Below are 18,260 nucleotides of genomic sequence, written 5' to 3' on the forward strand. Positions count from 1 at the left end.
AGGGATCTGGCAAGGCTGTGTGCTGACACACTGTGACATAGCTGCTGCTGTAGTCAGCGTCACCCACAGATCTGAGCGCTCACCCCCTCACCCCGCCCTGTATACAGGTCAGCCCATCACATCTAGCACCACATTGGTTGGGAATGAATGGCTCGATTTTTATTAGAAAATGATCTGTAGGTGGCAGTATGCTATAGATTAGTATTATTCCTCCAGTATATAATAACACAAGACCAGTATAATACAGGACCACTATATAATAAGTCACTATTAAGTGACATAAGTCAAGGATGTAATATACCAGTATATACTAAACCATAAAAATCTAATAACGCAATACTAGTATATAATAATAGAAGAGCAGTATATTAGAAGTATAGCCTGCAGGGGGAAAACTGCTAAAAGGGGAGAAGTGAGGAATACAGATAGGGCCTGCAGGGGGAAAACTGCTAAAAGGGGAGAAGTGAGGAATACAGATAGAGGGAAAAACTGCTAAAAGGGGAGAAGTGAGGAATACAGATAGGGCCTGCAGGGGGAAAACTGCTAAAAGGGGAGAAGTGAGGAATACAGATAGGGCCTGCAGGGGGAAAACTGCTAAAAGGGGAGAAGTGAGGAATACAGATAGGGCCTGCAGGGGGAAAACTGCTAAAAGGGGAGAAGTGAGGAATACAGATAGAGGGAAAAACTGCTAAAAGGGGAGAACTGAGGAATACAGATAGGGCCTGCAGGGGGAAAACTGCTAAAAGGAGAGAACTGAGTAATACAGATAGAGGGAAAAACTGCTAAAAGGGGAGAACTGAGGAATACAGATAGGGCCCGCAGGGGAAAAACTGCTAAAAATACATATTACAAGTCATCTAACGGCCAGACGTACCATTACCCCTCATGTACATCCTGGACTATTGATTTATGCAAAGTTTACTGATTGATCTACTTTAGTAATTCATTGTGAAAGGCTCCTAACACAGCAATCGGCGGCATCACCTGCCTCAGGCCTTGTTCTTAGTATACGGAGAGGCCCAATCTCCACCAACCCTTGCCTGGATGATGATATTTTGGCACAGAGGAGACGAGAGGAGAAGGAACTTACCCTGCAGGATCTGGTACATGCTCCAGTATATCCGCAGACAGTTCTTTTCTTTCTTCATGCCCCGTTTACAGCGGCAGTTGTATAGAGATTTTTGTTTGAGCGCCTCTGTGGCATTTTTGCACTCATCTTTGGCCTCCAGGCCGGTGACTTTGCTGAAGTTGGTCTCTTTTCCGGCCACACATTGGCGCAGAGTCCTGTATTTGGCGCTGCATTCAGTCTCTTTCAGGCACTGCTCGTTGGCTTTTACACAGTCCAGTCGGTCCCCAGATGGCAGCCGCCTCAACTCAGCAGACAGAACGGCATCTGCAGCAGCAAAAGAGGTGACATAATGAGAATTATCATCATCATCCTATAGAGAGTCCCAGCTACTCCAGACTCCACACATAGAACAGGACAAGTGCACAGGCCGCTCCCTACAAAGACCATAACACTCACTGTATTACAACACCAGGGCTGGATGTCTATTCACAGAGGACACCGCACTGGTAAAAGTCCCAAATTGTGCTCCTATTACTTGTTTAGTTCAGCTTTCAGCGGCTACAGCTTTGGATTTTCTGATACAGAGCAACAAATCCCCAGCACAGTAATAGTAATGTTATAAATTGTATCTGCCTACAGCCATCACTAGAGGGAGCTCAGGAGCTTACTACATACAGATCTATACAGCCATCACTAGAGGGAGCTCAGGAGCTTACTACATACAGGTCTATACAGTCACCACTAGAGGGAGCACAGGAGCTTACTACATACAGATCTATACAGTCACCACTAGAGGGAGCTCAGGAGCTTACTACATACAGATCTATACAGCCACCACTAGAGGGATCTCAGGAGCTTACTACATACAGGTCTATACAGCCATCACTAGAGGGAGCTCAAGAGCTTACTACATACAGGTCTATACAGTCACCACTAGAGGGAGCACAGGAGCTTACTACATACAGATCTATACAGTCACCACTAGAGGGAGCACAGGAGGTTACTACATACAGATCTATACAGTCACCACTAGAGGGAGCTCAGGAGCTTACTACATACAGATCTATACAGCCACCACTAGGGGGAGCACAGGAGCTTACTACATACAGATCTATACAGTCACCACTAGGGGGAGCACAGGAGCTTACTACATACAGATCTATACAGTCACCACTAGGGGGAGCACAGGAGCTTACTACATACAGATCTATACAGTCACCACTAGAGGGAGCACAGGAGCTTACTACATACAGATCTATACAGCCATCACTAGAGGGAGCTCAGGAGCTTACTACATACAGATCTATACAGTCACCACTAGAGGGAGCTCAAGAGCTTACTACATACAGATCTATACAGCCACCACTAGAGGGAGCACAGGAGCTTACTACATACAGATGTATACAGCCACCACTAGAGGGAGGTCAGGAGCTTACTACATACAGATCTATACAGCCACCACTAGAGGGAGCTCAGGAGCTTACTACATACAGATCTATACAGTCACCACTAGAGGGAGCACAGGAGCTTACTACATACAGAGCTATACAGCCACCACTAGAGGGAGCACAGGAGCTTACTACATACAGATGTATACAGCCACCACTAGAGGGAGGTCAGGAGCTTACTACATACAGATCTATACAGCCACCACTAGAGGGAGCTCAGGAGCTTACTACATACAGATCTATACAGTCACCACTAGAGGGAGCACAGGAGCTTACTACATACAGAGCTATACAGCCACCACTAGAGGGAGCACAGGAGCTTACTACATACAGATCTATACAGTCACCACTAGAGGGAGCTCAGGAGCTTACTACATACAGATCTATACAGCCACCACTAGAGGGAGCACAGGAGCTTACTACATACAGATCTATACAGTCACCACTAGAGGGAGCTCAGGAGCTTACTACATACAGATCTATACAGCCATCACTAGAGGGAGCTCAAGAGCTTACTACATACAGATCTATACAGCCACCACTAGAGGGAGCTCAGGAGCTTACTACATACAGATCTATACAGCCACCACTAGAGGGTGCTCAGGAGCTTACTACATACAGATCTATACAGCCACCACTAGAGGGAGCTCAGGAGCTTACTACATACAGATCTATACAGTCACCACTAGAGGGAGCTCAGGAGCTTACTACATACAGATCTATACAGCCACCACTAGAGGGAGCTCAAGAGCTTACTACATACAGATCTATACAGCCACCACTAGAGGGAGCACAGGAGCTTACTACATACAGATGTATACAGCCACCACTAGAGGGAGGTCAGGAGCTTACTACATACAGATCTATACAGCCACCACTAGAGGGAGCTCAGGAGCTTACTACATACAGATCTATACAGTCACCACTAGAGGGAGCACAGGAGCTTACTACATACAGAGCTATACAGCCACCACTAGAGGGAGCACAGGAGCTTACTACATACAGATCTATACAGTCACCACTAGAGGGATCTCAGGAGCTTACTACATACAGATCTATACAGCCACCACTAGAGGGAGCACAGGAGCTTACTACATACAGATCTATACAGTCACCACTAGAGGGAGCTCAGGAGCTTACTACATACAGATCTATACAGCCATCACTAGAGGGAGCTCAAGAGCTTACTACATACAGATCTATACAGCCACCACTAGAGGGAGCTCAGGAGCTTACTACATACAGATCTATACAGTCACCACTAGAGGGAGCTCAGGAGCCTACTACATACAGATCTATACAGTCACCACTAGAGGGAGCACAGGAGCTTACTACATACAGATCTATACAGCCACCACTAGAGGGAGCACAGGAGCTTACTACATACAGATCTATACAGCCACCACTAGAGGGAGCACAGGAGCTTACTACATACAGATCTATACAGCCACCACTAGAGGGAGCTCAGGAGCTTACTACATACAGATCTGTACAGTCACCACTAGAGGGAGCACAGGAGCTTACTACATACAGATCTGTACAGCCACCACTAGAGGGAGCACAGGAGCTTACTACATACAGGTCTATACAGCCACCACTAGAGGGAGCACAGGAGCTTACTACATACAGATGTATACAGTCACCACTAGAGGGAGCTCAGGAGCTTACTACATACAGATCTATACAGCCACCACTAGAGGGAGCACAGGAGCTTACTACATACAGGTCTATACAGCCACCACTAGAGGGAGCACAGGAGCTTACTACATACAGATCTATACAGCCACCACTAGAGGGAGCACAGGAGCTTACTACATACAGATCTATACAGCCACCACTAGAGGGAGCTCAGGAGCTTACTACATACAGGTCTATACAGCCACCACTAGAGGGAGCACAGGAGCTTACTACATACAGATCTATACAGCCACCACTAGAGGGAGCACAGGAGCTTACTACATACAGATCTATACAGCCACCACTAGAGGGAGCTCAGGAGCTTACTACATACAGATCTATACAGCCACCACTAGCGGGAGCACAGGAGCTTACTACATACAGGTCTATACAGTCACCACTAGAGGGAGCTCAGGAGCTTACTACATACAGATCTATACAGCCACCACTAGAGGGATCTCAGGAGCTTACTACATACAGATCTATACAGTCACCACTAGAGGGAGCTCAGGAGCTTACTACATACAGATCTATACAGCCACCACTAGAGGGAGCACAGGAGCTTACTACATACAGATCTATACAGCCACCACTAGAGGGAGCTCAGGAGCTTACTACATACAGATCTATACAGCTACCACTAGAGGGAGCTCAAGAGCTTACTACATACAGATCTATACAGCCACCACTAGAGGGAGCTCAGGAGCTTACTACATACAGATCTATACAGCCACCACTAGAGGGAGCTCAGGAGCTTACTACATACAGATCTATACAGCCACCACTAGAGGGAGCACAGGAGCTTACTACATACAGATCTATACAGCCACCACTAGAGGGAGCTCAGGAGCTTACTACATACAGATGTATACAGCCACCACTAGGGGGAGCACAGGAGCTTACTACATACAGATCTATACAGCCACCACTAGAGGGAGCTCAGGAGCTTACTACATACAGATCTATACAGCCACCACTAGAGGGAGCTCAGGAGCTTACTACATACAGATCTATACAGCCACCACTAGAGGGAGCTCAGGAGCTTACTACATACAGATCTATACAGCCACCACTAGAGGGAGCTCAGGAGCTTACTACATACAGATCTATACAGCCACCACTAGAGGGAGCACAGGAGCTTACTACATACAGATCTATACAGTCACCACTAGAGGGAGCTCAAGAGCTTACTACATACAGATCTATACAGTCACCACTAGAGGGAGCACAGGAGGTTACTACATACAGATCTATACAGCCACCACTAGAGGGAGCTCAAGAGCTTACTACATACAGGTCTATACAGCCACCACTAGAGGGAGCTCAGGAGCTTACTACATACAGATCTATACAGTCACCACTAGGGGATCTCAGGAGCTTACTACATACAGATGTATACAGCCACCACTAGAGGGAGGTCAGGAGCTTACTACATACAGGTCTATACAGTCACCACTAGAGGGAGCACAGGAGGTTACTACATACAGATCTATACAGTCACCACTAGGGAGAGCTCAGGAGCTTACTACATACAGATCTATACAGCTACCACTAGAGGGAGCTCAAGAGCTTACTACATACAGATCTATACAGTCACCACTAGAGGGAGCACAGGAGCTTACTACATACAGATCTGTACAGTCACCACTAGAGGGAGCTCAGGAGCTTACTACATACAGAGCTATACAGCCACCACTAGAGGGAGCACAGGAGCTTACTACATACAGGTCTATACAGCCACCACTAGAGGGAGCTCAGGAGCTTACTACATACAGATCTATACAGCCACCACTAGAGGGAGCTCAGGAGCTTACTACATACAGATCTATACAGCCACCACTAGAGGGAGCACAGGAGCTTACTACATACAGGTCTATACAGCCACCACTAGAGGGAGCTCAGGAGCTTACTACATACAGATCTATACAGCCACCACTAGAGGGAGGTCAGGAGCTTACTACATACAGATCTATACAGCCACCACTAGAGGGATCTCAGGAGCTTACTACATACAGATCTATACAGCCACCACTAGAGGGATCTCAGGAGCTTACTACATACAGATCTATACAGCCACCACTAGAGGGAGCTCAGGAGCTTACTACATACAGGTCTATACAGCCACCACTAGAGGGAGCTCAGGAGCTTACTACATACAGATCTATACAGCCACCACTAGAGGGAGCTCAGGAGCTTACTACATACAGAGCTATACAGCCACCACTAGAGGGAGCTCAGGAGCTTACTACATACAGATCTATACAGCCACCACTAGAGGGAGCACAGGAGCTTACTACATACAGATCTATACAGTCACCACTAGAGGGAGGTCAGGAGCTTACTACATACAGATCTATACAGTCACCACTAGAGGGAGCTCAGGAGCTTACTACATACAGATCTATACAGCCACCACTAGAGGGAGCTCAGGAGCTTACTACATACAGATCTATACAGTCACCACTAGAGGGAGCTCAGGAGCTTACTACATACAGATCTATACAGCCACCACTAGAGGGATCTCAGGAGCTTACTACATACAGGTCTATACAGCCACCACTAGAGGGAGCTCAGGAGCTTACTACATACAGATCTATACAGCCACCACTAGAGGGAGGTCAGGAGCTTACTACATACAGATCTATACAGTCACCACTAGAGGGAGCTCAGGAGCTTACTACATACAGATCTATACAGTCACCACTAGAGGGAGCTCAGGAGCTTACTACATACAGATCTATACAGTCACCACTAGAGGGAGCTCAGGAGCTTACTACATACAGATCTATACAGCCACCACTAGAGGGAGCACAGGAGCTTACTACATACAGATCTATACAGTCACCACTAGAGGGAGCTCAGGAGCTTACTACATACAGATCTATACAGCCATCACTAGAGGGAGCTCAGGAGCTTACTACATACAGATCTATACAGCCACCACTAGAGGGAGCTCAGGAGCTTACTACATACAGATCTATACAGTCACCACTAGAGGGAGGTCAGGAGCTTACTACATACAGATCTATACAGCCACCACTAGAGGGAGCTCAGGAGCTTACTACATACAGGTCTATACAGCCACCACTAGAGGGAGCTCAGGAGCATTCTGCATACAGTCATCTTATTGAGTACAACATAAAAGCTAGATGCAGTGAGCTCCCTCTAGTGGTCACAACATATCACATAACTAAGTAAATATAGGCGATTTTGAGCTGTATATCAGAAAAAAATATAAATACACATTAAGAAATCTAAATCTGACAAATGAATCTGAGGACAAGGTTGGACTTCTTAAGATTCATAAAACATAATGGTGTCCACTGGCGACCATTACTTCATCCTGTTGGTTGCAGTTTCATGCGCACTGACCCATCTCTCAGAGATAATACGCCAGCATGGAGAACATCAATAGCAATTTGGTGGAAACATGGAATTGTTTAGCAGTGTGAGCGGCGCACGCCCGCCCGCCATATATATGGCGCAGGTCATTATTCAGAAGGAAGGATTAACCCCTTACAAGTCCTGCCATCGCTTCAGTCTCCTCTCACATCCGTCCAGCCTGTACCCAGCTTTCCCACATCCTCTAGCACGTTCAGGGAGTGGTGGGCAGCCGGCGACAAATGTTATAATATGCTGCACCTGCCCTGACACACTGTAACAAACTATAAAGATGCTAAAGAGATGTGTAGCCCTCACCCCACTATTGTAAACCATCTCCTAGATCTCTGGTGACAATGGTGCGCATGTGGGGGATAGTAAGACTGGCGTGTTCAGAGGGGTCTCCAAACCAATAATAGTGCTGTGTAGGGGCAGAAACATATCCTGGTGGGAAGCAATGCAGAGATAGCCATCTGTTTATATAAATCAAGCTGCAAGTGCACTGAGGGCGGGGCCTGATTTACCTGCAGACAGATACAAGAGCTCTGGCCAACCTCACACGTTTCTGCCTGTCTCCTCCAACCCCCGCTGTCCCCAGTGCACCTGACGGCTGATCGATGGCTCTCTCTGTATTGTGGATCTGCTTCTGTTCCTATAGAAGGCTCCTACACAGAACTCTTATTGGATTGGACATGACAGACACCTGTAATATCTGACTCCTGGCAGCAGAGCTGACGCTCTTCTCGTGGCCTCTGCCTCTTCTGTTTCCATGAGATGTTTGTGTAGAGGAGGTTACATCAGACCCCACTGAATTTGGAGGCTCCATGTTTGGCACATCTTGTGTAAGGTGACCCATCATCATCATCATCTCCGGGTATAATGTCAGCAGATGACAGGACCCTGCGCACGACCATTGGTGATGTCACCGTATATGATGCCATTATTATCTGCAATGTCGGGGTTGTACTGCCAAGAATAGGACATGGATTCCGGGGACTGTGCTGAGTCACTGCATCATCACGAGCCGGGCGGACTACAACCCTCACCGTGGCGTCTGGACCACTGCTTTCTGCCAGGAATTCTATGTAGGAGATTCCCAGCAATACTGCAGACATTTACAAGGGGACTTGGAGACGACCCCATGAAATCCCCCTTCAGGACACAGACCCGAGAAGACGCAGCAACCAAACAAGACCTCATCTCATCCAGATGTCAGGAGGAACCCTCCATGCACCACCTAGTCTCTCACTATGTAGCAATCCCATCCTCCCTGACCCCAGGAGCTCACACTCTAATCACCCACTCGTGTACAGTGTATCATTCCCATCATCTTGTACCATGGAACTGACAATCTAATCTCCATCAATGATATCCTCCTCAGTATCCTGTATCCCAGGTCCTCAGAATAGGAATTCTCTACCTAATACTGAAATATCCCTCCCAAATCCCACCCGCAGCGCTGCCGCTCTCAGTCACATCCCTGGGTACGATCCCACTACAGACAAGAATACAACCTGCAAAGAATGAACAGACCCCAAATCATAGGACTGCCCTACAGAGACAGACTAGCTGGTCTACAGCGCCCCCTGGCTGCCACACCAGGAATCCATGTGGTCAAAGTTCAGACTCTACTTGGCGTAACTATAAAGGTTTACAGCCATAAACAGACTGTATAAGGAGTCCCCTGTATATAAGTATAACTAGGCCCCTGTATATATATATATATATATATATATATATATATGTGTATAACTGTATAAGGAGTCCCCTGTATATATATATATATATATATATATATATCTGTATAAGGAGTCACCTGTATATATATGTATAACTGTATAAGGAGTCCCCTGTATATATGCATGTATATATAACTGTATAAGGAGTCCCCTGTATATATATATATATATATATATATATATAACTGTATAAGGAGTCACCTGTATATATATGTATAACTGTATAAGGAGTCCCCTGTATATATGCATGTATATATAACTGTATAAGGAGTCCCCTGTATATATGTATATATATGTATATATGGTGAATGTCTGAGCAGATTCCCTTTCTATACGCTATTAGGATATAGAAATGGGGACTGACTAATATATACTACTACAATATGAGAATGTAATTCCCCATCAGGTAGGCCCGGACACTGGAGACATGGCACCCCTAAGAAGCCGCACTGACCACGTCTATGGAGTAGCCGCGGCCCAGGGCTCGCTCTTGGAGGATCTATAGGGAAGTATATTGGGCATATTCCCAGTCATGCTCTCGCCATTCACCTCAGGTGGTCAGAGACAGGGTCTAGGGGTGTCCTTCATCTGCCCATATGGGAAAGGCTACGTGACTGCTGACCTGCGGCCAGTACTGTCACCCCAGGCTCCCCCATGTCTGTGGAGTCCTCAATAATCCCAGAGACATCTCCCGGTGGTATTGTCCATATTCTCAGAGACATCTCCCGGTGGTATTGTCCATATTCTCAGAGACATCTCCCGGTGGTATTGTCCATATTCTCAGAGATATCTCCCGGTGGTATTGTCCATACTCCGAGATATCTCCCGGTGGTATTGTCCATATTCTCAGAGACATCTCCCGGTGGTATTGTCCATACTCCGAGATATCTCCCGGTGGTATTGTCCATATTCTCAGAGACATCTCCCGGTGGTATTGTCCATACTCCGAGATATCTCCCGGTGGTATTGTCCATACTCCGAGATATCTCCCGGTGGTATTGTCCATACTCCGAGATATCTCCCGGTGGTATTGTCCATATTCTCAGAGACATCTCCCGGTGGTATTGTCCATACTCCGAGATATCTCCCGGTGGTATTGTCCATATTCTCAGAGACATCTCCCGGTGGTATTGTCCATACTCCGAGATATCTCCCGGTGGTATTGTCCATATTCTCAGAGACATCTCCCGGTGGTATTGTCCATACTCCGAGATATCTCCCGGTGGTATTGTCCATATTCTCAGAGACATCTCCCGGTGGTATTGTCCATATTCTCAGAGACATCTCCCGGTGGTATTGTCCATATTCTCAGAGACATCTCCCGGTGGTATTGTCCATATTCTCAGAGACATCTCCCGGTGGTATTGTCCATATTCTCAGAGACATCTCCCGGTGGTATTGTCCATACTCCGAGATATCTCCCGGTGGTATTGTCCATATTCTCAGAGACATCTCCCGGTGGTATTGTCCATACTCCGAGATATCTCCCGGTGGTATTGTCCATATTCTCAGAGACATCTCCCGGTGGTATTGTCCATACTCCGAGATATCTCCCGGTGGTATTGTCCATATTCTCAGAGACATCTCCCGGTGGTATTGTCCATATTCTCAGAGACATCTCCCGGTGGTATTGTCCATATTCTCAGAGACATCTCCCGGTGGTATTGTCCATATTCTCAGAGACATCTCCCGGTGGTATTGTCCATATTCTCAGAGACATCTCCCGGTGGTATTGTCCATATTCTCAGAGACATCTCCCGGTGGTATTGTCCATATTCTCAGAGACATCTCCCGGTGGTATTTTCCATATTCTCAGAGACATCTCCCGGTGGTATTGTCCATATTCTCAGAGACATCTCCCGGTGGTATTGTCCATATTCTCAGAGACATCTCCCGGTGGTATTGTCCATATTCTCAGAGACATCTCCCGGTGGTATTGTCCATATTCTCAGAGACATCTCCCGGTGGTATTGTCCATATTCTCAGAGACATCTCCCGGTGGTATTGTCCATATTCTCAGAGACATCTCCCGGTGGTATTGTCCATACTCCGAGATATCTCCCGGTGGTATTGTCCATATTCTCAGAGACATCTCCCGGTGGTATTGTCCATATTCTCAGAGACATCTCCCGGTGGTATTGTCCATATTCTCAGAGACATCTCCCGGTGGTATTGTCCATATTCTCAGAGATATCTCCCGGTGGTATTGTCCATATTCTCAGAGACATCTCCCGGTGGTATTGTCCATATTCTCAGAGACATCTCCCGGTGGTATTGTCCATATTCTCAGAGACATCTCCCGGTGGTGTTGTCCATATTCTCAGAGACATCTCCCGGTGGTGTTGTCCATATTCTCAGAGACATCTCCCGGTGGTGTTGTCCATATTCTCAGAGACATCTCCCGGTGGTGTTGTCCATATACTTTGACATCTCTCAGTGGTGTTATCCTTATTCCTAGGGACATCTTCCAATCATGTTGCTCATATACCAAGACATCTCCCAGTGGTATTGTCCATATTCGGAGACATCTCCTGGTAGTGTTGTCCATATGCCTAAATACATTTCCATGTGGTGTCTCCCATATATGAAGTGACATTTCCATGTGGTGTCTCCCATATACGAAGAGACATTTCCATGTGGTGTCTTCCATATGAGACATCTCACAGTGGTCTTCTCCATTGTCCACAAGCATACTTCACAATATGCTTTACCAGTGATGGCCTCCATTCTTCAGAAATCTAGAATGAAGCCTACCAATTCCCTAGGTGATGGCCTCCATCCCCGCGGAATCCCTGACCAGTAGCAGCCTCCATAGTCCAGCATTGCTGAGGGTTGGTCTCCATTGGGCCACAGATACATGTAACAATGGAGGACTGGAGCCTTCTAGACACTTCCTAGCAGTGGACACCTTGCTACATCTTCTCCACCTTCTTTCTGTATATATTTTGGCCTGTAACTCCAGACCCCGAGGGCAGCTCAGTGACATCACACAGGTAAAGCGGATTTATAGCTCTAGAATTCAATCCAAATATTCCCTTCTGGTCATGTCCCCATGGACACCCTGCCCCTCATCATCAGAGGACAATATCTGTGTAACGTCTCCTCTGTGACCTGAAGGAAGAGGATTCGCCTGGTCACACTGAAGAGCCTGAGCACTCAATAAATCACCTATAGAAAGGCCAAACTCAATACCAGCCACTTACTGCCCCCTCCTATATACCATGCCAGTACAAGAACCCAGAGGGACCCCTGCCGGTGACTGTGTACAGAATGTAATGGAGCAGCAGAATGTTGTCATCCAGCCTGCACTCAGTAAGTAAAGGGCACTGCCCCACAATCGGGCCAATTAAGTTCCCCCTGCCCACCCTGCAGTCATCAGCAGAAGCTACAACGCCCAGTCCCTGACCACCCCAGTGCCCATCAATGCCCTGACCCCCCCAGTGTAGAGCAGATGCTTCTGGGTACATACAGGACATCATTGCTTTACAAGGGCTCTAGTGTATACAGGGAAGCAGTGCCTGCCGAGGAGACAACCCCTGAACATACAGAGCCCCCTCCTCAGTCATGTGTACGGTACCCCCAGGAGGGCCACACAATGGATGAACACTCGCTAAATACTGCAGAATAATAAACCGCACTCTCGTCGTCTACAATATAGCGATGTGATGAACGAGGAGCTAAACACAGAGAAAGTCTGACACATGCGACAGAGCCGGCAGCTACAAACAGGTCACAGGACAGCTATGGGGCCCGGGGCCCGACACTTAGCACTGGCTCCTCTACAAGAGATGGTGAGGACCCCGGTACAGTCCCCATGAGAGTATGATCTACAGGTGTATATAATCTACATGTGTATATAATCCACATGTGTATAATCTCAGTGTATATAATCTACATGTGTATAGTCTCAGTGTATATAATCTACATCTCCGTGTATAAAATCTACATGTGTGTATACTCTACATGTGTATAATTTACATGTGTCGCTACCAATAATAATAATAATAATACATTTTATTTATATAGCGCAAACATATTCCGCAGCGTTGTACAATTTATAGGGTTCAGATACAGACATACATAACAAAGAACTTCATTTCACACAATGGGACTGAGGGCCCTGCTCACAAGAGCTTACAATCTATGAGGTAGAGGGGGTGACACAAGAGGTAGCAGGGGCGGCATTGCTTATACAGGGGTCAGACAATTTTGTGCATTAGGAATTGTGATAGGCTTACCAATAATGTGCATGCATATTATCTACATATGTGAGAAATCTCTGAGTACAATGTAAAGCACCATGGAATTAATGGTGCTATATAAATAAATAATAATAATAATAATCCACAAGTGTAATAACCTAAACTGATTAATCTGTGTGTATAATATACAAATCCCTATACAAGTATGGATAATACAGATGTTAATAATCTGTGTGTGTAATCTATAATGACTGAACTGTATATAATCTCAATCTATATAATCTATGTGTGTAATCTCAATGTATATAATATAGGTGTATACAGTGTATAATCTCGGCATATATAATATATGTGTATAATCTCAGTGTATATAATCTACATGTGTATAATCTTGGTATATAGAATTTATAAGTGTTCTCTTCTGTTCCGTTCTTGAGATTTGCATTTTGTGTAATATACAATCCACCTATAAGAACCTCTGATGTTCTGTAGAAATAAACCCACACTTTGTATAGTGTGCACAACCACCGAGGGGTGTAGACCTTAGTGACCCCCTAACAGAACGGGTTAGGACTGCTGGAACTGCAAGCGATTACATTGTAAAAGACATCGATCATGTACATGTGTCAGAAAGACTTTATAATACTGCAAGCTGCAAATCACACTGAGACCCCAGAATACCCCCCCCCCCCCAACAATAATCTGCGCCATATCTTATACACTGTTAGTGGATCTACAGACCCTTCACTCAGCAAGTGCCTTATAGGACTTCATCGTACAAGGATCTGCTGCACAACAAGTGTACCCGAGCACATATGTCCAGGACTCAGTCCCCGATCACTCTATACACAGATCCCCTGCACCCAGTCCCTGACCACTTTATATATAAATTCCCTGCACCCAGTCCCTGACCACTTTATATATAAATTCCCTGCACTCAGCCCCTGTCCCGATCACTGTATATCTAGGTCTCCCGCGCTGATCATTTCATAGAGATCTCTAGTCTGTAGCTGACTTAATACCGGGATCTTTTGCATCCATCCTGTTCTTAGATCCTGTCCCTATCACTTTATACCCAGGTCTCCTGCACCCTGTCCATGTCCCGATCACTTTATACCCAGGTCTCCTGCACCCTGTCCATGTCCCGATCACTTTATACCCGGGTCTCCTGCAGCCTGTCCCTATCACTTTATACCCAGGTCTCCTGCACCCTATCCCTGTCCCGATCACTTTATACCCAGGTCTCCTGCACCCTGTCCATGTCCCTATCACTTTATACCCAGGTCTCCTGCACCCTGTCCCGATCACTTTATACCTAGGTCTCCTGCACCCTGTCCCGATCACTTTATACCTAGGTCTCCTGCACCCTGTCCCGATCACTTTATACCTAGGTCTCCTGCAGCCTGTCCCTATCACTTTATACCCAGGTCTCCTGCACCCTATCCCTGTCCCGATCACTTTATACCCAGGTCTCCTGCACCCTGTCCCGATCACTTTATACCTAGGTCTCCTGCACCCTGTCCCGATCACTTTATACCCAGGTCTCCTGCACCCTGTACCGATCACTTTATACCTAGGTCTCCTGCACCCTGTCCCGATCACTTTATACCCAGGTCTCCTGCACCCTGTTCCGATCACTTTATACCCAGGTCTCCTGCACCCTGTTCCGATCACTTTATACCCGGGTCTCCTGCACCCTGTCCCGATCACTTTATACCTAGGTCTCCTGCACCCTGTTCCGATCACTTTATACCTAGATCTCCTGCACCCTGTCCCTGTCCCGATCACTTTATACCTAGGTCTCCTGCACCCTGTACCGATCACTTTATACCTAGGTCTCCTGCACCCTATCCCTGTCCTGATCACTTTATACCCAGGTCTCCTGCACGCTGTCCCTGTCCCGATCACTTTATACCTAGGTCTCCTGCACCCTGTCCATGTCCCGATCACTTTATACCCAGGTCTCTTGCACCCTGTCCCGATCACTTTATACCTAGATCTCCTGCACCCTGTTCCGATCACTTTATACCCAGGTCTCCTGCACCCTGTCCCGATCACTTTATACCTAGGTCTCCTGCACCCTGTCCCTGTTCCGATCACTTTATACCTAGGTCTCCTGCACCCTGTCCCGATCACTTTATACCTAGGTCTCCTGCACCCTGTCCCTGTCCCGATCACTTTATACCTAGGTCTCCTGCACCCTATCCCGATCACTTTATACCTAGGTCTCCTGCACCCTATCCCTGTCCCGATCACTTTATACCTAGGTCTCCTGCACCCTGTTCCGATCACTTTATACCCAAGTCTCCTGCACCCTGTTCCGATCACTTTATACCCAGGTCTCCTGCACCCTGTCCCGATCACTTTATACCTAGGTCTCCTGCACCCTGTCCCGATCACTTTATACCTAGATCTCCTGCACCCTGTCCCTGTCCCGATAACTTTATACCCAGGTCTCCTGCACCCTGTCCCGATCACTTTATACCTAGGTCTCCTGCACCCTGTCCATGTCCCGATCACTTTATACCTAGGTCTCTTGCACCCTGTCCTGATCACTTTATATCCAGGTCTCTTGCACCCTGTCCCGATCACTTTATACCCAGGTCTCCTGCACCCTATCCCGATCACTTTATACCTAGGTCTCCTGCACCCTGTTCCGATCACTTTATACCTAGGTCTCCTGCACCCAGTCCCGATCACTTTATACCTAGATCTCCTGCACCCTGTCCCTGTCCCGATAACTTTATACCCAGGTCTCCTGCACCCTGTCCCGATCACTTTATACCTAGGTCTCCTGCACCCTGTCCATGTCCCGATCACTTTATACCTAGGTCTCTTGCACCCTGTCCTGATCACTTTATATCCAGGTCTCTTGCACCCTGTCCCAATCACTTTATACCTAGGTCTCCCGCGCTGATCATTTCATAGAGATCTCTAGTCTGTAGCTGACTTAATACCGGGATCTTTTGCATCCATCCTGTTCTTAGATTCTGTCCCGATCACTTCATACAAAAGTAATTATCCGCAGTTACTTTACACAAATCCCCAACACTACGTCCCTGCCCCGATCACTCTATAGACGGATCTCCTGCACCCACTCCCTGCCCTGATCACATCCAGGGGTCTACAGCACCCAAAAGTCCCTTTCCCGATCATCTCATACAGAGATCCCTTGCACCCAGTCCATGCCCTGCTCACTTACTGGGATCCACAACTCTCAGTCCCTGCATCAACCACTTTAACAGGGGTTCGTCAGCCCCCAGTAACTGCCCTGGCACAGTTCATAGATACCCAGATTCATACATGGTGCAGGACAGGACACTCACCCATCAGGGGCAGCAGCAGGTATAGGGTGACACCCAGCATGGTGCCAGCACAGTCACAGATCCAAAACGGGCACAGCAGGTAACAACACCCACATCCCACAAGTTCCCATCCACAGAGAGAAGGCAGATCCAAGAGCAGAATCCAGCGGGGTCCCGGGGGCCACAGATCCACAAAGCACTTCCAGTACAGCACTCGGTACAATCCAACCTGCGAAACCAGAAGCGCAAGAGCCGGAGCTGCAGCCGCACTGAGCGCAGCCAAGGAGTGAGCAAGTGCTGCCCCGACCGGGGAGGAGACAGGAGGACGGGAGAGGAGGGGGAGGCTGGGGGTGTGTGAGCTCCTGAGCACAAGGAGGAGACTGGGGGGGGGGGGGGGGGAGTCACCACAAGAGTGGGAGCACGGGAGGGGGAGACTGGGGGGTCACTACAAGAGTGGGAGCACGGGAGGGGGAGACTGGGGGGTCACTACAAGAGTGGGAGCACGGGAGGGGGAGACTGGGGGGTCACTACAAGAGTGGGAGCACGGGAGGGGGAGACTGGGGGGGTCACCACAAGAGTGGGAGCACAGGAGGGCGAGGACTGGGGGGTCACTACAAGAGTGGGAGCACGGGAGGGGGAGACTGGGGGGGTCACTACAAGAGTGGGAGCACAGGAGGGGAGGGGGGAGACTGGGGGGTCACTACAAGAGTGGGAGCACGGGAGGGGGAGACTGGGGGGTCACCACAAGAGTGGGAGCACAGGAGGGAGGGGGAGACTGGGGGGTCACTACAAGAGTGGGAGCACGGGAGGGGGAGACTGGGGGGGTCACTACAAGAGTGGGAGCACAGGAGGGGAGGGGGAGACTGGGGGTCACTACAAGAGTGGGAGCACAGGAGGGGAGACTGGGGGGTCACTACAAGAGTGGGAGCACAGGAGGGGAGACTGGGGGGTCACTACAAGAGTGGGAGCACAGGAGGGGAGACTGGGGGGGTCACTACAAGAGTGGGAGCACAGGAGGGGGAGACTGGGGGGTCACTACAAGAGTGGGAGCACGGGAGGGGGAGACTGGGGGGGTCACTACAAGAGTGGGAGCACAGGAGGGGAGGGGGAGACTGGGGGGTCACTACAAGAGTGGGAGCACAGGAGGGGAGGGGGAGACTGGGGGGTCACTACAAGAGTGGAGCACGGGAGGGGGAGACTGGGGGGTCACTACAAGAGTGGGAGCACGGGAGGGGGAGACTGGGGGGTCACCACAAGAGTGGGAGCACAGGAGGGGAGGGGGAGACTGGGGGGTCACTACAAGAGTGGGAGCACGGAGGGGGAGACTGGGGGGGTCACTACAAGAGTGGGAGCACAGGAGGGGAGGGGGAGACTGGGGGTCACTACAAGAGTGGGAGCACAGGAGGGGAGACTGGGGGGGTCACTACAAGAGTGGGAGC

The 18,260-nt window shown here is 48.3% G+C and overlaps 1 protein-coding gene across 1 annotated transcript in view; it reads right to left on the bottom strand.

The window, feature by feature from the left end:
- Positions 1-17,094, bottom strand: part of LOC142186617 (GDNF family receptor alpha-1-like) — a gene marked incomplete at its 3' end in the record, with an annotated part of 54,475 nt that extends 37,381 nt beyond the window's left edge. Inside the window, exons 1-2 of the mRNA XM_075261315.1 lie at positions 16,843-17,094; positions 1,091-1,393 (exon numbers count right to left, since the gene is read on the bottom strand). Of these exons, the coding sequence (XP_075117416.1) occupies positions 1,091-1,393; positions 16,843-16,882 (343 nt within the window). The remainder of the gene's footprint in view (positions 1-1,090; positions 1,394-16,842) is intronic.
- Positions 17,095-18,260: the final 1,166 nt, after the last annotated feature.

The sequence above is a fragment of the Leptodactylus fuscus genome, unplaced genomic scaffold, assembly GCF_031893055.1.
Source record: "Leptodactylus fuscus isolate aLepFus1 unplaced genomic scaffold, aLepFus1.hap2 HAP2_SCAFFOLD_108, whole genome shotgun sequence".
NCBI lineage: Eukaryota > Metazoa > Chordata > Amphibia > Anura > Leptodactylidae > Leptodactylus > Leptodactylus fuscus.